This window comes from Passer domesticus, chromosome 1 (assembly GCF_036417665.1).
Source record: "Passer domesticus isolate bPasDom1 chromosome 1, bPasDom1.hap1, whole genome shotgun sequence".
NCBI lineage: Eukaryota > Metazoa > Chordata > Aves > Passeriformes > Passeridae > Passer > Passer domesticus.
The window spans coordinates 410,001-434,818 of NC_087474.1; the positions used below are offsets into that span (position 1 = coordinate 410,001).

The 24,818-nt window shown below is 57.0% G+C and overlaps 2 protein-coding genes across 5 annotated transcripts in view; one reads left to right on the forward strand and one right to left on the reverse strand.

Moving 5' to 3' along the window:
* The window catches only part of KCNH2 (potassium voltage-gated channel subfamily H member 2), a 28,605-nt gene extending 22,932 nt beyond the window's left edge, over positions 1–5,673 (forward strand). The window contains exons 9-18 of one of the 4 annotated variants that reach the window (XM_064409451.1): positions 211–463; positions 961–1,154; positions 1,909–2,008; positions 2,078–2,323; positions 2,880–3,057; positions 3,622–3,784; positions 3,891–4,764; positions 4,937–4,962; positions 5,065–5,102; positions 5,239–5,673. In XM_064409451.1, coding sequence (XP_064265521.1) covers positions 211–463; positions 961–1,154; positions 1,909–2,008; positions 2,078–2,323; positions 2,880–3,057; positions 3,622–3,784; positions 3,891–4,448 — 1,692 coding nt within the window. In that variant the 3' untranslated portion in view covers positions 4,449–4,764; positions 4,937–4,962; positions 5,065–5,102; positions 5,239–5,673. Of the gene's footprint in view, positions 1–210; positions 464–960; positions 1,155–1,908; positions 2,009–2,077; positions 2,324–2,879; positions 3,058–3,621; positions 3,785–3,890; positions 4,765–4,936; positions 4,963–5,034; positions 5,103–5,238 lie in introns of all 4 variants that reach the window. The other 3 variants (XM_064409527.1, XM_064409675.1, XM_064409592.1) reach the window with 3 other exon arrangements.
* A 120-nt stretch (positions 5,674–5,793) lies between these two features.
* AOC1 (amine oxidase copper containing 1) lies at positions 5,794–11,533 on the reverse strand. The gene is given in 8 exon segments (XM_064411284.1): positions 5,794–6,651; positions 6,787–6,919; positions 8,235–8,392; positions 8,394–8,447; positions 8,449–8,525; positions 9,161–10,297; positions 10,300–10,655; positions 11,429–11,533. Coding segments are annotated over 8 exon segments (2,214 nt in total). The 5' UTR covers positions 11,449–11,533; the 3' UTR covers positions 5,794–6,372.
* Positions 11,534–24,818: the final 13,285 nt, after the last annotated feature.

Below are 24,818 nucleotides of genomic sequence, written 5' to 3' on the forward strand. Positions count from 1 at the left end.
CCCAAAACCCCCACGGGACCCCCAAACCCCCCAGCCCTGAGCCCCCCTCCTGAGGGGGCACTTCCAGCACGCCTGGTCCTGCACCAGCAGCATCCGTGTGACCACCGCGAGACCCTCCGGGACCCCTAAACCCTGGCACGCCCCCAACCCCTGGCAGCCCCGAGGCGCCGCGGCCCCGGTGAGCCCCGGTGACCCCCCAGTCCCCCCCAGGTGCTGAAGGGGTTCCCCGAGTGCCTGCAGGCCGACATCTGCCTGCACCTGAACCGCAGCCTGCTGCAGAACTGCGCCCCGTTCCGCGGCGCCACCAAGGGCTGCCTGCGGGCGCTGGCCATGAAGTTCAAGACCACGCACGCCCCCCCGGGGGACACGCTGGTGCACGCCGGGGACGTGCTCACCGCGCTCTACTTCATCTCCCGCGGCTCCATCGAGATCCTGCGCGGCGACGTCGTGGTCGCCATCCTGGGTGAGCCCCCACGAGCGGCCCGGGGGTCCTGGGTGTCCCCAGGGTGGCACCCCATCGTCCTGGAGACCCCCGCGGTGCTCCTCGGGTGACGCCCCAGCTGCCTGCCGAGGGATCCCCCCCATCCCGGGACCCCCCAGTGCTGGGGGAGAGCCCATCCTGACCCCCGCCTTTTGAGGACCCCCAGTCCTGTGCACGACCCCGGTGCCCCCCCGGTGACACCCAGGCACGCCAAGCGACTCCCGCCCCTCCTGCATCCCCCCAGCTTTGGGGTCACCGTGAGTGCTCGGGGGTCCCCCCAGCCCTGTCACAGCCGAGGTCCCTGAGGTGCCCCCTCCCTCCCTCTTTGGGGTCACTGTGAGTGCCCCGGGGGTCCCCCCAGCCCTGTCACAGCCGAGCGCCCCAGGTGCCCCTCTCTCCCTCCCTCCCCGGCGGTGTCCCCCCGCTCCCCCGGTCCCGGGCACACCTCGGGGAGCCGCGCTGAGCCCCCGTGTCCCCAGGGAAGAACGACACCTTCGGGGAGCCGCTGCACCTGCACGCCCGGCCCGGGAAGTCGCGGGCGGACGTGCGGGCTCTCACCTACTGCGACCTGCACAAGATCCTGCGCGAGGACCTGCTCGAGGTGCTCGACATGTACCCCGAGTTCTCCGACCGCTTCTGGGGCACCCTGGAGATCACCTTCAACCTGCGCGACGTGAGCGGGGGCCGGGGGGTGGGCTCCCAAACGGGGGGGCCCAGCAAGCGAGCCGGGGGTCCTGGAAAAGGGGTGGTCCCGAACAAACGGGGGTCAGAGCCAGCCGAGGGGGTCCTGAGCAGTTTGGAGGGTCCTGAGCAAACTGGGAGTCTTGGGGAAGTTGGGGGTTTCGGAGCAGGTTGTTGGGGGGTTTCAATCAGTCCTGGGGGATTCTGAGCGAGCCAGGAGAGCCCCGAGAGAGGCTGGGGGTCCCGAGAGAGACTGGGGGTCCTGAGAGAGACTGGGGGTCCCGAATGAGGCTGGGGGTCCCGAGAGAGACTGGGGGTCCTGAGAGAGACTGGGGGTCCTGAGAGAGACTGGGGGTCCCGAGAGAGGCTGGGGGTCCCAAATGAGGCTGGGGGTCCTGAGAGAGACTGGGGGTCCTGAGGGAGGCTGGGGGTTCCAAATGAGGCTGGGGGTCCTGAGAGAGACTGGGGGTCCCGAGAGAGGCTGGGGGTCCCGAGAGAGGCTGGGGGTCCCGAGAGAGACTGGGGGTCCTGAGGGAGGCTGGGGGATTCTGAGAGAGGTTGGGGGATCCAGTGCAGTTTTGGGTGGGGGGTCCTGAGCAGGCTGGGGGGTTCTGTGCAGTTTTGGGTGGGGGGTCCTGAGCAAGGGAGGGGGCGCTGATCAAGTTGCGAGGGGCTGAGAGCTCTGGGGGTCCCGAGGAAGCGGGAGGGGCCCGGCAGCCCCCGACGGTGCCCCCGTGTCCCTGCAGACCAACATGATCCCCGGCTCCCCGGGCAGCGACGAGCTGGACGCGGGCTTCTCCCGGCTCCGGCGCCGCAAGCTCTCCTTCCGCCGGCGCCCCGAGAAAGGTGGGTGGGGGGCGGGACCCCCGGGAGACCCCAGGGTGCCGCGGCGCTGACCCCGCTCTGTCCCTGCAGACGCCGCCAGTCCCGGGGAGTCCCGGGCGCTGCGGGGGGACGGCGGGGGGGGCCAGGCCCCCGGAGCCCCCCGAGGCCCGGCCGAGTGGGACCCCCCCAGCCCATCCAGCTGCGCCTCCAGCGACGAGGAGGAGCCCCCCGCGCCCCCGCCCGGGGCCACGGCGCTGTCCCCGTTCCGCAGCGCGGCCCCGGCTCCCCCCGAGCCCGAGGAGCGAGAGGGCAGCGACATGTGCAACCCGCTCTCAGGTGGGCCGGGGGCTCGGCGTGGGCGCGGCCCCCTCCTCCCCTCCTCACCGGGGCTCAGAGGACACGCCAAAGCCTGGCGCTGCTGTCCCCAGCCCTGCCCCACCCCATTCCCTGTCCCGCGCCTGGCACTGCCCCCTGTGCCCCCTCAGCTGGGCTTGGGGAGCCCCCCATTCCTTCCCTCCCCCTCGGGGTCCTGCAGCCCCCCGGAACTGCAGCACACCCTGCTCCCCCCACCCCTGACCCCCCCTCACGCTGCCCCTGCACCCCCGGAGCCCTGCGGGGGGGGGTTCCCCACTCCTGCTCTCTTCACTCAGGGTCTAGACCCCCCCAAACCCTGAACCCCCCATTCTCAGCCCTCCCCTCAACTGCCCCTGCACCCCCCAGCTGGGGATGGGGGTCCCTGGTTGGGCAGGGGGTCCCAATCCTCCCCTCCCTGTTTAAGGCTGTGGAGCCCCCCAAAACCCCCAGGCCCCCCCTCCCCCAGTCCCCTGGATCCCCCAAAACTCCCCCCTCATTTCACCACCCCCCAAACCCACCCGCCCCCCTCCTTTCCCAGGCGCCTTCTCGGGGGTCTCCAACATCTTCAGTTTTTGGGGTGACACCCGGGGCCGCCAGTACCAGGAGCTCCCCCGCTGTTCCCACGGGCCGCCCCCAAACCCCCCCCCGACCCTGACCCGCCGCCAGCGCTCCGACCTGGAATCGCGCTTGGATCTGCTCCAGAAGCAGCTCAACAGGTAAACCCGGGGGGCCGGGTGCGACCCGGGGGGCTTCACCCCCTGGGACCCCCTCCCACTGCCAAAGGGCTCTGGGGAGCCCTGAGCAGGAAAAGAGGGAAGGGGAGACCCCGAGGCCAAGCTGAGCCCCCCGAGCCGCCTGAGAGGGGTGGGACAGGGGGTGCCGGGGGTCCTGGGGCACGGAGGGGTGGGACAGGGGGTGCCGGGGGTCCTGGGGCACAGAGGGGCGGGCTGGGGGTCCTGGGGCACGGAGGGGTGGGACAGGGGGGTGCCGGGGGTCTTGGGGCACGGAGGGGTGGGACAGGGGGGTGCCGGGGGTCCTGGGGCAGGCAGGGGCGGGCTGGGGGTCCTGGGGCAGGGAGGGGTGGGACAGGGGGGTGCCGGCGGTTCTGGGCAGGCAGGGGCGGGCTGGGGGTCCTGGGGCACGGAGGGGTGGGACAGGGGGGTGCCGGGGGTCCTGGGGCAGGCTGGGGGTGCCGGGGGTCCTGGGGCAGGCTGGGGGTGCCGGCGGTTCTGGGGCAGGCAGGGGCGGGCTGGGGGTCTCACGGCCCCGCTGCCCCGCAGGCTGGAGTCGCGGCTGAGCACGGACATCTCGTCCATCGTGCAGCTGCTGCAGCGCCAGGTGCTGGTGCCCCCCGCCTACAGCGCCGTGAGCTCCCCGCACCAGCCCCCCCCGGGGCCGCTGCCCCCCGCCCTGCCCGTCACCCCCCTCCGGCCGCTCGCTCAGGTGAGGCTCCGGGCACACCGGGGCTGGGGGTGCCGCTCCTGCCCCCGGGGGTGCCGGTAGCCCCGGGGGGTGCCGCTGCCCCCCGCGCTGACCCCCCGTTCCGCAGGTGCCGCGCCCCCCGCGCGCCCCGGACCCCCCGGACGTGGTGCTGCTGCTGGAGCCGCCCCCCCCGCGGCGCCGCTCCCTGCCCGGGGCGCTGCCCCCCCCCCGCGGGGACCCCCCCGGGGACCCCCCCGCTCCAGAGACACTGCTCCGACCCCGGCAGCTAATGGGAGCGCCGGGGCGCGGCGGGACCCCCGGAGCCACGGGACCCCCGACCCCGGAACGCGGGACCCCCGCAGCCCTCGGACCCCAGGACGTGGGACCCCTGGAGTCCTCAGGCCCCGAGAGGCGGGACCCCCAAAGCCCAGGACGGGGGAGCCCCGGCCCCGGAGTGTGGGAGCCCCGGACCCCGGGGCCCGCAGCCCGGGACGCAGCAGCCGGGACCCCCGGAGCCACAGGATCCCCGGCTCCGCCCCCTGCGACCCCCGGCCCCGCAGTGTGGGACCCCCAGAGTCCTCGGAGCCCCGCACCCCGGCACCCGGGACCCCCGGAGCCGCAGGACCCCCGTCCCAGCATGTGGGACCCCCAAAGCCCAGGACAGGGGACACCCTGGGACCCCTGACCCCGCAAGGTGGGGACACAGAGCCCCCAGCCCCGGGCCCCGGCTGCCCCGTGGGCGCTGCCCTGGGTGCCGGCGGGGGTCTTGGGGCCGCCGCGACCCCCGGTGTCCCGCTGGGGCCCCCTGCCCCGGCCTGTCAGACTGTGCTGCTCTTCCTCCTCCTCCTCCTCCTCCTCCTCCTCCTCCTCCTCCTCCTCCTCCTCCTCCTCCTCCTCCTCCTGCCCGAGCCCCGGGGCGGCGGGGGGGTGCACAGGTGTGCACAGGTGTGTGTGTGCACAGGTGTGTGTGCACAGACGTGCACAGCTGTGACTGTGCACAGGTGTGCACAGGTGTGCACACGTGTGTGTGTGCACAGGTGTGTGTGCACAGGTGTGTGTGTGCACAGCTGTGACTGTGCACAGGTGTCTGTGTGCACAGGTGTGTGTGTACACAAGTGTGCACACGTGTGTGTGTGCACAGGTGTGTGTGTGCACAGCTGTGACTGTGCACAGGTGTGTGTGTGCACAGGCGTGCACAGGTGTGCACACGTGTGTGTGTGCACAGGTGTGTGTGCACAGGTGTGTGTGTGCACAGCTGTGACTGTGCACAGGTGTGTGTGTGCACAGGTGTGTGTGCACAGGTGTGTGTGCACAGGTGTGTGTGCACAGGCGTGCACAGGTGTGCACACGTGTGTGTGTGCACAGGCGTGTGTGCACAGGTGTGTGTGCACAGGCGTGCACAGGTGTGCACACGTGTGTGTGTGCACAGGTGTGTGTGCACAGGTGTGTGTGTGCACACGTGTGTGTGTGCACAGGTGTGTGTGCACAGGTGTGTGTGTGCACAGGCGTGCACAGGTGTGTCCCCGGCTCCTGTCCCAGGACGTCACGTGTGTGTCGGGGGTCCCGCTGCGCTGGGACACGCGTGCTGCCCCCCATGTGTGTGTGTGTGTGTGTCCCCGCCGTGTCCCCCGCCAGGACCCCAGTGGCGCGTGGGGCCCGGTGGGTCCGTGTGTGCCCCCCGTGTGCCCCGGGACCCCCGGCTGAGGGAGGGCCGGGACCCTGCGTGTGCCCCTCCCCGTGCCCGAGCCCCGCGCACAGCGGGTGACACGCGGCAGTGTCACCCCACGCACAGGGAGGGGACGCCGGCTCGAGGGGCTGCCGCTGCCCCGTCGCGTGTGCTGTGTTTGTCCCGTGTCACCCCTGCATGTCACCCCGCGTAGGCGCCCCCAATAAACCAGACAGAGACCCCGCTCTGTGTGTCACCACCTGGAGCTGGCGGGGAGGGACAACGGCCTCGGATGTCACCGTGGTTAAACCTCGTGGCACTGGGGACTGGCTGGGGCATCCTGGTGGCCGCAGCATGGGCAGAGACACGGGGACAGAGGAGGTGGCATCGCCTTTACTGAGCCCAGCACGCCGCATCATGTGACATGTCCCTGTGACACCGGGGTCCCGTGTGGTGGCAGAAGGGGTGGCATCACCTTTACTGAACCCCCCGTGTGTCACAGTGTGACGTGAGCCATGCACGGTGTCCTGGTGGCACCAGTGTCCTCGTGGTGCCAGTGCCAGCAGCGGAGGTGACACTGCCTTTCCTGGCACATGGCACTGTGTGACACTGTGTGACACTGTGCGGTGTCCCACAGCCAGTGTCCTGGTGGCACCAGTGACCCACACGGTGTGGAAGGGTTGGCATGGCAGGTGGCACAGGGTGGCACACCGCGGTGTCACTGGGGTCCCACACGGTGCCGGGCCAGAGGAGGGGACAGTGCCCGTGCTGGCCTGGCACGTGGCAGCGTGTGACACGCTGTGACGCGTCCCACGCCCGCTGCCACCGGTGTCCCCGTGCTGCCGGGCTCAGGGAGGTGACAGCGGCTCTGCAGCACCTGTCCCGCGGCTGCTGTCCCGTGTCCCCGTGGTGTCCCCGTGGTGTCCCCGTGTCCCCGTGGCGGTCACACCTGGCGGTAGGTGCCGTTGTAGCTGAAGGGCTCGGGGCGCGCGCAGGGCGCGGCGCTGGCCGGGGCCCAGCGCAGGATCTGCAGGCGGGAGCAGGCCGGGGGGTCCAGGGGCCGCACGACCAGCGGCGCGCGCGACGCCACCGACGGGTCCTCGCTGAAGAAGTTGAAGGGGCGCAGGAAGAAGCCCACGGCGTTGCCGGGGGTGGCCGTGTTGGGGATGTCCTCGGCGTGGGGCACGTGCAGGAAGCCCACGGTCACCCAGGCCACCAGGTCCTGGGGGGACACGCCACGGTGTCAGTGGCACCGCGGACCCCCCGCGGGAGCTGGGGTGACCCCAGAGATGGCCCCCCACTCGGGGATGAACCCCCCGGCCCCTCAGCAGCCAGCCCCGTGTCCCCCCCGTGTCACCTGGTCCTCGATGGTCTCGTTGTCGCGGATGAAGCTCTCGAAGGTGACCGGCGGGTCCCAGGGGTTGTTCTGGCTGTAGATGCTGCTGCTGCTGGGCTCGTTCTCGTGGCGCCGCGTCACGGCCAGGTGGTACCTGCCGAGGTGAGGGGTGGGTGGGCCTGGGGCGGGGGGTCCCGTCCCAGCCCTGCCCTGCCCCCCGACTGTGCCACCCATGGCCCAGTCACGTCAGGGGGACACAGGGCTGGTGAGGGGCGTGGGGCTCCCCAGCTTTGTGTGCTCCTCAGCTCCTGAGGGGATCCCCAAGTCCAGGGGAATTCCCCAGGTCCCCTGAGGCACTCCCCAGTTCTGAGGGGTTTCCCTTGGAGGATCCCCGGATCTTGAGGGGGTCCCCATTTCCAGGGCTTCCTCGTCTCCCAAGGTGTTTCACAGCTCCCAGACACTCTTCAGCTTCCAGGAATTCCCCATTTCCAACAGCCCCTCAGCCCCGGGGTGTCCCAAACTCCAGGGGCTGCTCCAGCTCTGACAGCCCCCCGAGGTGTCCCAAACTCCCCTGGGCTGCTCCAGCTCTGACAGCCCCCCGAGGTGTCCCAAACTCCCACGGGTGCTCCAGCTCTGACAGCCCCCCGAGGTGTCCCAAACTCCCAGGGGTGCTCCAGCTCTGACAGCCCCCCGAGGTGTCCCAAACTCCCATGGGTGCTCCAGCTCTGACAGCCCCCCGAGGTGTCCCCAATTCCCAGGGGCTGCTCCAGCTCTGACAGCCCCCCGAGGTGTCCCCAACTCCCATGGGTGCTCCAGCTCTGACAGCAACCCGAGGTGTCCCCAATTCCCATGGGTGCTCCAGCTGTGACAGCCCCCCGAGGTGTCCCAAACTCCCAGGGGCTGCTCCAGCTCTGACAGCCCCCCGAGGTGTCCCCAACTCCCATGGGTGCTCCAGCTCTGACAGCCCCCCGAGGTGTCCCAACTCCCAAGGCTGCTCCAGCTCTGACAGCCCCCCGAGGTGTCCCAAACTCCCAGGGGTGCTCCAGCTGTGACAGCCCCCCGGGGTGTCCCAAACTCCCCTGGCTGCTCCAGCTCTGACAGCCCCCCGAGGCGTCCCAAACTCCCATGGGTGCTCCAGCTGTGACAGCCCCCCGGGGTGTCCCAAACTCCGGGCTGCTCCCAGGGGGTTTCCCCAGCTCCAGGGGAGCTCCCGGCTCTGGAGGTTCCCCCAGTCCCAAGGACCCGCTCCAGCTCCAGGACAGGGTGGGGATGTGCCAGCAGGGTGAGATGCCACCCCAGGAACGCGGACCCGCTCCAGCTCCAGGACAGGGTGGGGATGTGCCAGCAGGGTGAGATGCCACCCCAGGAACGCGTGACCAGGGGCAGGGGCCGCCGTGCCCCGCAGGTGCCACACCTGGTGACGCTGGAGTCCCCGTGCAGCCCCGTCCCCAGGGCCCCCCGGTGCCCACCTGGCCCAGGTGACGCCCGCGCTCCTCACGCCAGCGCGGGGCAGCACGGGCCCGGCGTGCGAGCTGAGCTGCAGGCGGACGGCGCGGCGGTGGCCCCAGCGGTTCCGCCGGCGCGGGTTGGAGAAGAGCAGGTAGCGCGGCGCGGGCCCGCTCCAGCGGCAGCGCGGCCTCGCGCTCCCGCCGCCGCGGCTCCCGGTGCAGCCGGGGCTGCACCCACGCGCGCCCCCGCGCTCCAGGGGTTGGAGATGTTCTCGAAGCGAATGTCCATCGTCTCGAAGCTGTTCCCGGAGCCTGCGGGGACCGCGCGTGGGTGAGGGGACACGGCGGCACAGCCCCACCCCAGCGTGAGGTGGGACACCGCAGGGAGCCACCATGGACGTGGGCTGGGACCTCATGGAGACGCCAACGTGGAGGGCTGAGATGCCACCCCCATGGAAGACTGGGGACCCCACAATCAAGCCATCATGGTGGGCTGGGGCCCAGTTTGGTACACCAGCACGGAGAGGAGGGCCTTTGAGGAGATGCCACCATGGAGAGCTGGGACACCTTGAGGATGCCACCAAGGTGGGCCGGGAACACCTTGGAGATGCCACCACCACAGGGGGCTGAGACACCAGGAGATGCTACCATAAATTGTGGCCTGGGAAATATCACCCACAGGGGGCTGGGACCCTGCAGAGATGCCATAGAGGGCTGGAGCCCCAAATGTCACCGGGGCTGGGAGATCCCACCACCACGGGCAGATGTGACTCTGCAGAGATGCCACCACAGAGGCGATCATCACCTGAGGGTGCAGGTGACGCCCAGGTGATACCACCCTTCCAGAAACAAGGCACCTCACCCCCAGGAGCCCCCCGTGGGTCCAGCCTCTTTCCCAGCACCCTCCCCACGGCCAGGGGGTGTCGGGAGCCGTCAGGGCCCTTCACCTGCGACGTCCAGGTCCACCTTGTAGTGCACGAGGTGGGTGTGGATGTTGCCCAGCAGGTGGCTGTGCACGCGGCTGCCGTAGCGCCGGCCCTCCGGCGTGTAGAAGGTGGCGTGGATGTAGCCGGTGGCGTGCACCTTGGTCTCCAGGACGCCGTTGGGGTAGAGCAGGAAGTCCCAGATGTAGTCGTAGTTGTAGACGGTGGAGGTGGTCCTGAGCACCAGCGCCCGTCCCTCCAGCCCCGCGTAGAAGTGGAAGCCGCCCTGGAAGTCGCTGTCGAAGTGGCGGCGCAGGGGCACGCCCGTGGGCAGCTCGAAGACGCAGAGGGCGTTGCGGAAGCGCACGGGGCCGTCGGCGTCCAGCAGGTGGTGGGCGTCCAGGAAGGCGGCGGTCTCGGGGCAGTCCACGCCGCGCGCCAGCTCGTAACTGGAGGCGCCCATGGCCCAGCCGGCGTCCATGTACTTGGTCTGCATGGCGGCCGGCGAGTGGCCGCCGTAGAAGGCGATGGCCTCCTGCACGCTCAGCTCGTAGGCCACGCGCTCGCCGCCGAAGCGCACGTCGAAGAGCTGCAGGCCGGCCGAGGAGCGCAGCCGGAAGGCCAGGCTCCAGCCGCCGTACTCCAGCCGGTTGCCGCGCAGCCGGTAGCGCCGGCCCTGCGGCTCGCACACCTTGGCGCCGTGCGCCTCGGCGGCCGTGGCGCCGGGGAAGCGCCCGCGGGGCTCGTAGCTGGAGAAGAGGCGGCGGGCGGGGGGCTCGGGCAGGCGGGCCAGGGGCAGCGCGCCCCGCGCGTGGCTCTCGGCCAGCTCCCGCACGCTGCCGAAGTAGCGCCCGTTGTACCAGAGCCGGCGCACGGCCCAGCGCCGCGGCTCGGGGTCGCCGTGGTCCAGCAGCACCTCCAGCCCCGTGGGGTGCAGGAAGAAGCCCTCCACGAAGCGCTGGATGATCAGCCAGGTGCGGCGCTCGCCGGGGCCCAGCCCGCGCGGCGCGATGTCGGAGAAGGTGAGGCAGCGCTCGGAGCAGTTCTGGAAGCCGAAGCCGGTGGCCTCGAGCAGCAGCGGCTCCAGCGGCGCCAGGGCGGCCACCAGCGCCTCGTGCAGCAGCTCGTACTCCAGCCGCGTCATCGGCCGCGCCCAGAAGGGCACGGCCCGGCCGCCCTGGAAGGGGCCAGCTCGGTGACGTTGGGCTCCGCCTGCGCCCCGAAGAAGACGACGGCCCGAGCCTCGCGCCGCGGGCGCGCCCCGCCGTGCTCCAGAAACCGCAGCGCCCCGCGCTTCTTGGGGGGCAGCAGCTCCACCAGGAACAGCGAGTTCTTGGCCAGGGGGCCCCCCCGGCTCGGGGCCAGCCCCAGCTCCGGCCGCTCCATCAGGAAGGTCCGCACGGCCCGCAGCTCCGCCGGGGACAGGTCGGCGAAGATGGACGCGGGGTCCGGGGGCTCGGCCGAGCAGGCCGCGGTCACCAGCAGGGCCAGCGCCCAGGGGAGCCCCAGCTGCCACATCCTGGGGACACGGCACGGGGGTCAGCCCCGAGAGGGGACGGGCACAGCTGAGCACCCCCCGCTGCAGCGCTGCCACCATCCCAGCAAAGCTGGGGCAGCCACGGGGTGACCCCCGGGGGAAAGCGGGGGGACCAAGGCAGGACCCCCAGCACTAGTGGAACCACCACGGGGGGAGCAGAGCACCCGAAAAAAACAGGCGGACCGGGGGTGACTCCAGGGGAACACGGGACGCCATGGGGTGACCCCCAGTGAAACCGGGGACACCATGGGGTGACCCCAGGGGAACTGAGGACACCATGGGGCGACCCCCAAAAAACTGTATGACCCCCAAAAGCCTCCCCCCAGCCCCTCAGCACCCCCAAATCCCCCTCTCAGAGCAGCTGTTGAACCCCAGCCCAGCGCTGAACCCCCCGGGTGGGCCTGGGGAGCCCCCGAGTGGCCCCCCCTCCCCGCAGGGAGCCCCCCACGCCCCCCACTCACCCGCGCCGGCTCTGCCGCCCCATCCGAGCAGCGCTGCCGGTCTGTGCCCGGCCCTGGGGCACTGACCCCCCCCCCGGCCCCCCCCGGGGCACTGACCCCCCCTCCCCGCCCCCAGGGGCACTGCCCCCCTGCCCGCCCCCTCCCCGCCCCCCCGAGCCGGCCCGGGGTCAAGGCCACCGGCCGGGCCCGCGTCCCGCTGTCCCCGTGTCCCGCTGTCCCCGTGTCCCGCTGTCCCCGTGTCCCGCTGTCCCCCCTGTCCCCCCCGGGCTGCCCCCCCTCACCCCCAGTCCGCACCTGCGCTCTCTCCGCCGCATCGCGCCCACGCGGGGGGGCGGGGGAGGGACCCCCGGCACCGACCCCGGTACCGAGCCCCGGTACCGACCCCCGGTGCCCACCCCCGGTGCCCACCCCCCGGTGCCCACCCCTCCCCCCGCGGGTTAATGATCACCCGGGGGGGGCACGGAGCGCCGGGGCCGCCCGGTCGTTGTCCCCCCCCGCGCTGGGGGGGGCTCCGAGCGATCGAATTCCGGGGATGAGGCGGGAGAGGAGCCGGGAGATCCCGCGGGAGCCGCCGGAGCTGCGGGGTGCGGGGCGGGCTGGGGGCGCTCCGGAGCCCCCCCCGGAGCCCCTCGGGTTCCGAGCAGCGCCCCCGACTCGCCCCCCCCTCCCCAAAATCCACGCGGAAAGGGACTTGGAGCCCTCCGTCCCACGGCTGCATCCCGTTGCCATGGCAAACGCGTCCCTGCCCCTCCCGTTGCCGTGGGAACGGGGCGCCGACCCCCAGAATCCCCATGGAAGGGGGTCTTTGACCCCCCCCCCCCAAAAACTCCACGGCTGCATCCCGTTGCCATGGTAACGCACCCACGGCCCCGCCCCCCTCCCGACCCGGGGATAAAGGGGTTAAAAACCCCAAAAAGCGAAAATCGGGGTAAAAAGGCACAAAAGAGGGCGGCGGCGTTTCACCAAACGCAGACCCTCCGGGAAGGGGCCTTAAATCAAAATAAAGCGGGACGAGAGGCTTCAAAAGCCAAAAGGGGTTTAAAAGGAATGAAAGCCCGGGAAAAGCCTTTGGGAAGCCCCCAAAAACGCCTTCCGTGTTTTCAACCCCCCCGAGTGCGAGGGGAGGTCTGGACAGCCAAAAAACCCAGCATAAGGAATTTGAAACGCAAAGAATGGGACAAGTGGTTTTAGACTGCCCTGGAAATGGGCACGGGGCTGTGAAAGCCCAAAATTGGGATGAGCGGCTTTAAATCGCCAAAAAGGTCCCAATAAAAGTGATTTTTAAATGGGAAAAAGAAGATAAGTGATTTCAAAATGCCCCCGGAAAAGGGATAAGGTTTTTAAACCCCCAAAATTGTGGTGAGTGGTTTTTAAAAGGAAGAAAAAAAAAATAGAAAGAAAAAAGATAAGTGGGTTTTGAAGCAGCAAAAAAGTGGATAAGAGGTTTCCAAAGACCACCAAAAATGACCTGAGTTGGTGTCAAAAGCCCCAAAACCCAGGATAAGTGGATCTTAAAGCCCCAAAAAAGAGGACAAGTGGTTTGAGAAGCCATTAGAAAAACCCCACTAGGAAAAGTAATTTTTAAATCCGAAAAAGGGGGATAAAATGTTTTAAAGCCTCGAAATAATCCTGTAAGTGGTTTTTAAAAGCATGGAGGGGGGAACCAATACAGGGTAAATATTTTTAAAGCCAAAAGAATAAAGTGACAAGTGTTTAAAATAAAAGAGAGAGAGAGAGAGAGAGAGAGAAGAGGTAATTGGTTTAATAAACAAAAAAAAATCGAGATAAGTGGTTTTAAAGCCAAAAAAATCCTAGGATATATTATCCATAAAACAAATCAAAAAAGGATAGTTGGTTTTGAAAGTCTCAAAAATGGGAAAAGTGATTTTAAAAGTGAAGGGGAAAATATAAATTGTTTTAAAAGGAAAAAGAAACCTTCAAGGTAGGCAATTTTAAAAGCCAAGAAATGTAAAACCTCCAAAATGGTGATGTCTTCTCAAAAGGCCCCAAACACTGGGGGAAAGGGGGGGAGAGGAGAAAGGAAAAAAAAGGGAAAGGAAAGAAAAGAGAAAGGAAAGAAAAAGAGAAAGGACAGAAAAGGAGAAAAAGAGAAAGGAAAGTAAAAGAGAAAGGAAAGAAAAAGAGAAAGGAAAGAAAAAGAGAAAGGAAAGGAAAGGAAAGGAAAGGAAAGGAAAAGGAAAGGAAAGGAAAGGAAAGGAAAGGAAAGGAAAGGAAAGGAAAGGAAAGGAAAGGAAAGGAAAGGAAAGGAAAGGAAAGGAAAGGAAAGGAAAGGAAAGGAAAGGAAAGGAAAGGAAAGGAAAGGAAAGGAAAGGAAAAAGGAAAGGAAAGGAAAGGAAAGGAAAGGAAAGGAAAGGAAAGGAAAGGAAAGGAAAGGAAAGGAAAGGAAAGGAAAGGAAAGGAAAGGAAAGGAAAGGAAAGGAAAGGAAAGGAAAGGAAAGGAAAGGAAAGGAAAGGAGAAAAAGAGACAGGAAAGAAAAAGAGAAAGGAAAGTAAAAGTGCTTTTAAAGCCAAAAAAAGAGGAACGTGTGGTTTCAAGCCCCGCAGAACGGGGTGTTTATGTGGTTTAAACACACATCCTCCCCCCAAAAAAGGGAATAAATAATTTTAAAAGCCAAGAAGTGAATTCAAAGCCACAAAACTGGGAAGGGAGGTTTGAAAGGCCCCAGAACTGGGAAAGGGCCCCTAAAGCTCAGGGTAAGTAATTCCTAAAGCCAAACCCGAGGGACAACTGCTTCTGAGGGCTCCCCAAAAACGGAATCATTGGCTTTAAAAGCAAAAAATCTGCATAGTGGGTATGAACAGTCTCAAAAGTCTCCAAAAACCCCAGAATAAGTGGCTTTAAAGGAAAATAAAAAGGGCAAAGAGGTTCAAAGGGCTTTAAAAGCTCCGAAAATGGAGGAGAGTTTTTAAAAGAAAAAAACCCAGTGTCAGTAACATAAAAAGCAAAACATCTGGGCTGAGTTGTTTTAAAAGGCCTCCAAAAACGGGATGAGCAGTTCTGAAACCTCGAAATCGGGGCGAAGTGTTTGAAGGGCCCCAGAAATGGGATAAGAGGGTTTAAAACCCCGCAAAAAGGAGGAGAAGTCGTTTTAAAAGCTAAAAAATTGGAGAAGTGGTTTTAAAGCCTCCAGCTTGGGATAACTGGGTTTAACACTCCCCAGAAATGGGATGAGTGGTTTGAAAAGAAAAACAAAAAACTGCATAGGTCCTTAAGTGGCTTTTAAAATATCAGAAAACAGGATTTGTGGTTTTAAAAGCAAAAAAAGAACCAAACCAAACCCAACCCAACATCACTCAAAAAAATCCAAAAGCTCGCCAGGATAAATCATTTTTAAAGCCCAAAAAATTATGATAAATGGTTTAAAAGCCCCTAAAATTATGGGATAGGTGATAAAAGTCAACATTATCAAAAACAACAAAAACCCCGAAACAAGACAAGAACCCTGGGAAACGTATTGTCAAAGGCCAACAGCATGGGACAAGTGATTTTAAAAGTGAAAAAAATGATAAGCTGTTTGAAAAACAGCAACCAAAAAACTGAGAAAGTTTTTAAGCCAAAAAAACCCTGGATTAATAATTTATTTTTGTTAAAAAAGTGTTTTACAGCCCAAAAATGGGATCAGTGGTTTTAGGAGGAAACCTACAGGAGCTGTCCTTTGTTCCTGGGGGTCTGTGGGGGTGAACAGACATGGAACAGAGAAAAGAGACAGAAAGAGCAGAAAAAACAGCAGGGCAATCCACAGCGATCAATCGATCCCCAATAACAGATTGATCCCACAGCGACCAATAGATCCCCAATAACAGATTGATCCCATGGCAATCAATCGATCCCCAATAACAGATTGATCCCACAGCAATCAATAGATCCCCAATAACAGATTGATCCCACGGCAATCAATAACTGTCCAATAACAGATTGATCCCACGGCAATCAATCGATCCCAATAACAGATTGACCCCACAGCGATCAATCGATCCCCAATAACAGATTGATCCCACAGCAATCAATAACTGTCCAATAACAGATTGATCCACAGCGATCAATCGATCCCCAATAACAGATTGATCCCACAGCAATCAATAACTGTCCAATAACAGATTGATCCCACAGCAATCAATCGATCCCCAATAACAGATTGATCCCACGGCAATCAATCGATCCCCCATAACAGATTGATCCCACAGCAATCAATAACTGTCCAATAACAGATGATCCCACAGCAATCAATCGATCCCCAATAACAGATTGATCCCACAGCAATCAATCGATCCAAATAACAGATTGATCCCACAGCGATCAATCGATCCCCAATAACAGATTGATCCCACAGCAATCAATAACTGTCCAATAACAGATTGATCCCACAGCAATCAATCGATCCCAAATAACAGATTGATCCCACGGCAATCAATCGATCCCCAATAACAGATTGATCCCACAGCAATCAATCGATCCCCAATAACAGATTGATCCACAGCAATCAATCGATCCCCAATAACAGATTGATCCCACGGCAATCATATCGATCCCCAATAACAGATTGATCCCACGGCAATCAATCGATCCCCAATAACAGATTGATCCCACAGCAATCAATCGATCCCCAATAACAGATTGATCCCACAGCAATCAATAGATCCCCAATAACAGATTGATCCCACAGCAATCAATCGATCCCCAATACAGATTGATCCCACGGCGATCAATCGATCCCCAATAACAGATTGATCCCACAGCAATCAATAACTGTCCAATAACAGATTGATCCCACAGCAATCAATCGATCCCCAATAACAGATTGATCCCACGGCAATCAATAACTGTCCAATAACAGATTGAACCCACGGCAATCAATCGATCCCCAATAACAGATTGATCCCACAGCGATCAATAGATCCCCAATAACAGATTGATCCCACAGCAATCAATCGATCCCCAATAAACAGATTGATCCCATGGCAATCAATCGATCCCCAATAACAGATTGATCCCATGGCAATCAATCGATCCCCAATAACAGATTGATCCATGGCAATCAATCGATCCCCAATAACAGATTGATCCCACAGCAATCAATCGATCCCCAATAACAGATTGATCCCACGGCAATCAATCGGATCCCCAATAACAGATTGATCCCACAGCAATCAATAACTGTCCAATAACAGATTGATCCCACAGCGATCAATCGATCCCCAATAACAGATTGATCCCACGGCAATCAATCGATCCCCAATAACAGATTGAACCCACGGCAATCAATCGATCCCCAATAACAGATTGATCCCACGGCGATCAATCGATCCCCAATAACAGATTGATCCCACAGCGATCAATCGATCCCCAATAACAGATTGATCCCACGGCGATCAATCGATCCCCAATAACAGATTGATCCCACGGCAATCAATCGATCCCAATAACAGATTGATCCCACGGCGATCAATCGATCCCCAATAACAGATTGATCCCACGGCAATCAATCGATCCCCAATAACAGATTGATCCCACGGCGATCAATAGATCCCCAATAACAGATTGATCCCACAGCAATCAATCGATCCCCAATAACAGATTGATCCCACGGCAATCAATCGATCCCCAATAACAGATTGATCCCACAGCAATCAATCGATCCCCAATAACAGATTGATCCCACAGCGATCAATAGATCCCCAATAACAGATTGGTCCCACAGCAATCAATAACTGTCCAATAACAGATTGATCCCACGGCAATCAATCGATCCCCAATAACAGATTGATCCCACAGCGATCAATCGATCCCCAATAACAGATTGATCCCACAGCAATCAATCGATCCCCAATAACAGATTGATCCCACAGCGATCAATAGATCCCCAATAACAGATTGATCCCACGGCAATCAATCGATCCCCAATAACAGATTGATCCCACAGCGATCAATCGATCCCCAATAACAGATTGATCCCACAGCGATCAATAGATCCCCAATAACAGATTGATCCCACGGCAATCAATAGATCCCCAATAACAGATTGGTCCCACAGCAATCAATAACTGTCCAATAACAGATTGAACCCACGGCAATCAATCGATCCCCAATAACAGATTGATCCCACAGCAATCAATCGATCCCCAATAACAGATTGATCCCACAGCAATCAATCGATCCCCAATAACAGATTGATCCCACAGCAATCAATCGATCCCCAATAACAGATTGATCCCACGGCAATCAATAGATCCCCAATAACAGATTGATCCCACAGCGATCAATCGATCCCCAATAACAGATTGAACCCACGGCAATCAATAGATCCCCAATAACAGATTGATCCCACAGCGATCAATCGATCCCCAATAACAGATTGATCCCACAGCGATCAATAGATCCCCAATAACAGATTGATCCCACAGCAATCAATCGATCCCCAATAACAGATTGATCCCACGGCGATCAATCGATCCCCAATAACAGATTGATCCCACAGCGATCAATCGATCCCCAATAACAGATTGATCCCACAGCGATCAATCGATCCCCAATAACAGATTGGTCCCACAGCAATCAATAACTGTCCAATAACAGATTGATCCCATGGCAATCAATCGATCCCCAATAACAGATTGATCCCACAGCGATCAATCGATCCCCAATAACAGATTGATCCCACAGCAATCAATCGATCCCCAATAACAGATTGATCCCACAGCGATCAATAGATCCCCAATAACAGATTGATCCCACGGCAATCAATCGATCCCCAATAACAGATTGATCCCACAGCAATCAATCGATCCCCAATAACAGATTGATCCCACAGCGATCAATCGATCCCCCATAACAGATTGATCCCACAGCAATCAATCGATCCCCAATAACAGATTGATCCCACGGCGATCAATCGATCCCCAATAACAGATTGATCCCACAGCGATCAATAGATCCCCAATAACAGATTGATCCCACGGCAATCAATCGATCCCCAATAACAGATTGATCCCACAGCAATCAATCGATCCCCAATAACAGATTGATCCCACAGCGATCAATAGATCCCCAATAACAGATTGATCCCACGGCAATCAATCGATCCCCAATAACAGATTGATCCCACAGCAATCAATAGATCCCCAATAACAGATTGATCCCACGGCAATCAATAGATCCCCAATAACAGATTGATCCCACAGCGATCAATCGATCCCCAATAACAGATTGATCCCACAGCGATCAATAGATCCCCAATAACAGATTGATCCCACGGCAATCAATAGATCCCCAATAACAGATTGGTCCCACAGCAATCAATAACTGTCCAATAACAGATTGATCCCACAGCGATCAATCGATCCCCAATAACAGATTGATCCCACAGCGATCAATCGATCCCCAATAACAGATTGATCCCACAGCGATCAATAGATCCCCAATAACAGATTGAACCCACGGCAATCAATAGATCCCCAATAACAGATTGATCCCACAGCAATCAATCGATCCCCAATAACAGATTGATCCCACGGCAATCAATAGATCCCCCATAACAGATTGATCCCACAGCAATCAATCGATCCCCAATAACAGATTGATCCCACAGCAATCAATAACTGTCCAATAACAGATTGGTCCCACAGCAATCAATAACTGTCCAATAACAGATTGAACCCACGGCAATCAATAGATCCCCAATAACAGATTGATCCCACAGCGATCAATCGATCCCCAATAACAGATTGAACCCACGGCAATCAATAGATCCCCAATAACAGATTGATCCCACAGCGATCAATCGATCCCCAATAACAGATTGATCCCACAGCGATCAATAGATCCCCAATAACAGATTGATCCCACAGCAATCAATCGATCCCCAATAACAGATTGATCCCACGGCGATCAATCGATCCCCAATAACAGATTGATCCCACAGCGATCAATCGATCCCCAATAACAGATTGATCCCACAGCGATCAATCGATCCCCAATAACAGATTGATCCCACAGCGATCAATCGATCCCCAATAACAGATTGATCCCACAGCAATCAATCGATCCCCAATAACAGATTGATCCCACAGCGATCAATCGATCCCCAATAACAGATTGATCCCACGGCGATCAATCGATCCCCAATAACAGATTGATCCCACAGCAATCAATCGATCCCCAATAACAGATTGATCCCACGGCAATCAATCGATCCCCAATAACAGATTGATCCCACAGCAATCAATCGATCCCCAATAACAGATTGATCCCACAGCAATCAATAGATCCCCAATAACAGATTGGTCCCACAGCAATCAATAACTGTCCAATAACAGATTGATCCCACGGCAATCAATCGATCCCCAATAACAGATTGATCCCACGGCAATCAATCGATCCCCAATAACAGATTGATCCCACAGCGATCAATCGATCCCCAATAACAGAATGATCCCATAGCAATCAATCGATCCCCAATAACAGATTGATCCCATGGCAATCAATCGATCCCCAATAACAGATTGATCCCACAGCAATCAATCGATCCCCAATAACAGATTGATCCCACAGCAATCAATCGATCCCCAATAACAGATTGATCCCACAGCGATCAATCGATCCCCAATAACAGATTGATCCCATGGCAATCAATCGATCCCCAATAACAGATTGATCCCACAGCAATCAATCGATCCCCAATAACAGATTGATCCCACAGCGATCAATCGATCCCCAATAACAGATTGATCCCACAGCAATCAATCGATCCCCAATAACAGATTGATCCCACAGCGATCAATAGATCCCCAATAACAGATTGATCCCACGGCAATCAATCGATCCCCAATAACAGATTGATCCCACAGCAATCAATCGATCCCCAATAACAGATTGATCCCACAGCGATCAATCGATCCCCAATAACAGATTGATCCCACAGCAATCAATCGATCCCCAATAACAGATTGATCCCACAGCAATCAATAGATCCCCAATAACAGATTGGTCCCACAGCAATCAATAACTGTCCAATAACAGATTGAACCCACGGCAATCAATAGATCCCCAATAACAGATTGATCCCACAGCAATCAATCGATCCCCAATAACAGATTGATCCCACGGCAATCAATAGATCCCCAATAACAGATTGGTCCCACAGCAATCAATAACTGTCCAATAACAGATTGGTCCCACAGCAATCAATAACTGTCCAATAACAGATTGAACCCACGGCAATCAATAGATCCCCAATAACAGATTGATCCCACAGCGATCAATCGATCCCCAATAACAGATTGAACCCACGGCAATCAATAGATCCCCAATAACAGATTGATCCCACAGCGATCAATCGATCCCCAATAACAGATTGATCCCACAGCGATCAATAGATCCCCAATAACAGATTGATCCCACAGCAATCAATCGATCCCCAATAACAGATTGATCCCACGGCGATCAATCGATCCCCAATAACAGATTGATCCCACAGCGATCAATCGATCCCCAATAACAGATTGATCCCACAGCGATCAATCGATCCCCAATAACAGATTGATCCCACAGCAATCAATCGATCCCCAATAACAGATTGATCCCACAGCGATCAATCGATCCCCAATAACAGATTGATCCCACGGCGATCAATCGATCCCCAATAACAGATTGATCCCACAGCGATCAATCGATCCCCAATAACAGATTGATCCCACAGCGATCAATCGATCCCCAATAACAGATTGATCCCACGGCAATCAATAGATCCCCAATAACAGATTGATCCCACAGCAATCAATCGATCCCCAATAACAGATTGATCCTCCCTGGAGCTAATCCCGGGGTTGGAGTTGGGAAGTTCCGATGTGCAATGAACCATTTAATTCATTAACCATTTAATTCATTAACCATTCCTTTCATTAACCATTTGTTTCACTAATCATTCCTTTCATTAACCATTTATTTAGTTTACCGTTTCATTAACCATTTCCTTCATTAGCCATTCCTTTCATTAACCATTTATTTTGTTAGCCATTTCATTAACCACTCCTCTCATTAACCATTCCATTAACCATTTCTTTCATTAACCATTAACCATTCCATTAACCATTTATTCTGTTACGCATTTCATTAACCATTTCATGAATAATTTCCTTCATTAACCATTTAACCACTCCTCTCATTAACCACTCCTCTCATTAACCCTTTGATTAACCATTCCTCTCATTAACCCTTTCATTAACCACTCCTCTCATTGACCCTTTCATTTACCACTCCTCTCATTAACCATTCCACTAACCATTTCTGTCATTAACCTGTCGTTAACCCTTTCATTAACCGTGTCTCTCATTAACCCTTTCATTAACCACTCCTCTCATTAACCCTTTCATTAACCACTCCTCTCATTAACCATTCCATTAACCACTCCTGTCATTAACCATTCCATTAACCATTTCTGTCATTAACCTGTCGTTAACCCTTTCATTAACCGTGTCTCTCATTAACCCTTTCATTAACCACTCCTCTCATTAACCCTTTCATTAACCACTCCTCTCATTAACCATTCCATTAACCACTCCTCTCATTAACCATTCCATTAACCATTTCTGTCATTAACCATTCCGTTAACCATTTCTGTCATTAACTTGTCGTTAACCCCTTCACTAACCGTGTCTCCCATTAACCCTTTCATTCCCCTCGGGCTGCCCCCCCTCTGCTCTGTCCCAGCCCCTCCCGGCAGTGCCACCCCGGGGGCAGTGGCAGGTCCACCCAGCGGGACGGGACAGTGGCAGTTCAGCTCCTGCTGTCCTGCTTTAGGGCAGATTTGGGAGAAACCTCCAAAAGGGCCCCCCGAAAGGAAACCCACACAGCCCCCACACAAGGGGTTTGGGAAGGATTTCCCCGGAGAGAAGTGGGAAAATCCTTTTGTTTAACAGGCAAAGCATCCCCAGCACCCAAAATGATCAACACCGGATGACAGCACTCATCGGCCGCTCTGAAGGGAGGACAAATTCAGAAAGTGTCTCTGGTGGGTGGAGTTGTGTGTTCTGGCAGTGCTGGATATTGACATTTACACCTTTCCTTCTCCATCTTTGCCCTGCTCAGACCTTTGACATTTACACATTTCCTTCTCCATCTTTGCCCTGCTCAGACCTTTGACATTTACACATTTCCTTCTCCATCTTTGCCCTGCTCAGACCTTTGACATTTACACCTTTCCTTCTCCATCTTTGCCCTGCTCAGACCTTTGACATTTACACATTTCCTTCTCCATCTTTGCCCGGCTCAGACCTACAACATTTACACATTTCCTTCTCCATCTTTGCCCTGCTCAGACCTTTGACATTTACACATTTCCTTCTCCATCTTTGCCCTGCTCAGACCTTTGACATTTACACCTTTCCTTCTCCATCTTTGCCCGGCTCAGACCTACAACATTTACACATTTCCTTCTCCATCTTTGCCCTGCTCAGACCTTCAACATTTACACATTTCCTTCTCTATCTTTGCCCTGCTCAGACCTTTGACATTTACACCTTTCCTTCTCCATCTTTGCCCTGCTCAGACCTTTGACATTTACACATTTCCTTCTCCATCTTTGCCCTGCTCAGACCTTTGACATTTACACATTTCCTTCTCCATCTTTGCCCTGCTCAGACCTTTGACATTTACACATTTCCTTCTCCATCTTTGCCCTGCTCAGACCTTTGACATTTACACATTTCCTTCTCCATCTTTGCCCTGCTCAGACCTTTGACATTTACACTTTTCCTTCTCCATCTTTGCCCTGCTCAGACCTTTGACATTTACACATTTCCTTCTCCATCTTTGCCCTGCTCAGACCTTTGACATTTACACATTTCCTTCTCCATCTTTGCCCTGCTCAGACCTTTGACATTTACACTTTTCCTTCTCCATCTTTGCCCTGCTCAGACCTTTGACATTTACACATTTCCTTCTCCATCTTTGCCCTGCTCAGACCTTTGACATTTACACCTTTCCTTCTCCATCTTTGCCCTGCTCAGACCTTTGACACGCACACATTTCCTTCTCCATCTTTGCCCTGCTCAGACCTTTGACACGCACACATTTCCTTCTCCATCTTTGCCCTGCTCAGACCTTCAACATTTACACATTTCCTTCTCCATCTTTGCCCTGCTCAGACCTTTGACATTTACACATTTCCTTCTCCATCTTTGCCCTGCTCAGACCTTTGACATTTACACCTTTCCTTCTCCATCTTTGCCCTGCTCAGACCTCTGACATGCACACATTTCCTTCTCCATCTTTGCCCTGCTCAGACCTTTGACATTTACACATTTCCTTCTCCATCTTTGCCCTGCTCAGACCTTTGACATTTACACATTTCCTTCTCCATCTTTGCCCTGCTCAGACCTTTGACATTTACACATTTCCTTCTCCATCTTTGCCCTGCTCAGACCTTCAACATTTACACCTTTCCTTCTCCATCTTTGCCCTGCTCAGACCTCTGACATGCACACATTTCCTTCTCCATCTTTGCCCTGCTCAGACCTTTGACATTTACACCTTTCCTTCTCCATCTTTGCCCTGCTCAGACCTTTGACATTTACACATTTCCTTCTCCATCTTTGCCCTGCTCAGACCTTTGACATTTACACCTTTCCTTCTCCATCTTTGCCCTGCTCAGACCTTTGACATTTACACATTTCCTTCTCCATCTTTGCCCTGCTCAGACCTTTGACATTTACACCTTTCCTTCTCCATCTTTGCCCTGCTCAGACCTTTGACACGCACACATTTCCTTCTCCATCTTTGCCCTGCTCAGACCTTTGACACGCACACATTTCCTTCTCCATCTTTGCCCTGCTCAGACCTTTGACACGCACACATTTCCTTCTCCATCTTTGCCCTGCTCAGACCTTTGACATTTACACCTTTCCTTCTCCATCTTTGCCCTGCTCAGACCTTTGACATTTACACATTTCCTTCTCCATCTTTGCCCTGCTCAGACCTTTGACATTTACACATTTCCTTCTCCATCTTTGCCCTGCTCAGACCTTCCACATTTACACCTTTCCTTCTCCATCTTTGCCCTGCTCAGACCTTTGACACGCACCCATTTCCTTCTCCATCTTTGCCCTGCTCAGACCTTTGACACGCACACATTTCCTTCTCCATCTTTGCCCTGCTCAGACCTTGGACATTTACACATTTCCTTCTCCATCTTTGCCCTGCTCAGACCTTTGACATTTACACATTTCCTTCTCCATCTTTGCCCTGCTCAGACCTTTGACACGCACACATTTCCTTCTCCATCTTTGCCCTGCTCAGACCTTTGACATTTACACATTTCCTTCTCCATCTTTGCCCGGCTCAGACCTTTGACATTTACACATTTCCTTCTCCATCTTTGCCCTGCTCAGACCTTTGACATTTACACTTTTCCTTCTCCATCTTTGCCCTGCTCAGACCTTTGACATTTACACCTTTCCTTCTCCATCTTTGCCCTGCTCAGACCTTGGACACGCACACATTTCCTTCTCCATCTTTGCCCTGCTCAGACCTTTGACATTTACACATTTCCTTCTCCATCTTTGCCCTGCTCAGACCTTTGACATTTACACATTTCCTTCTCCATCTTTGCCCTGCTCAGACCTTTGACATTTACACCTTTCCTTCTCCATCTTTGCCCTGCTCAGACCT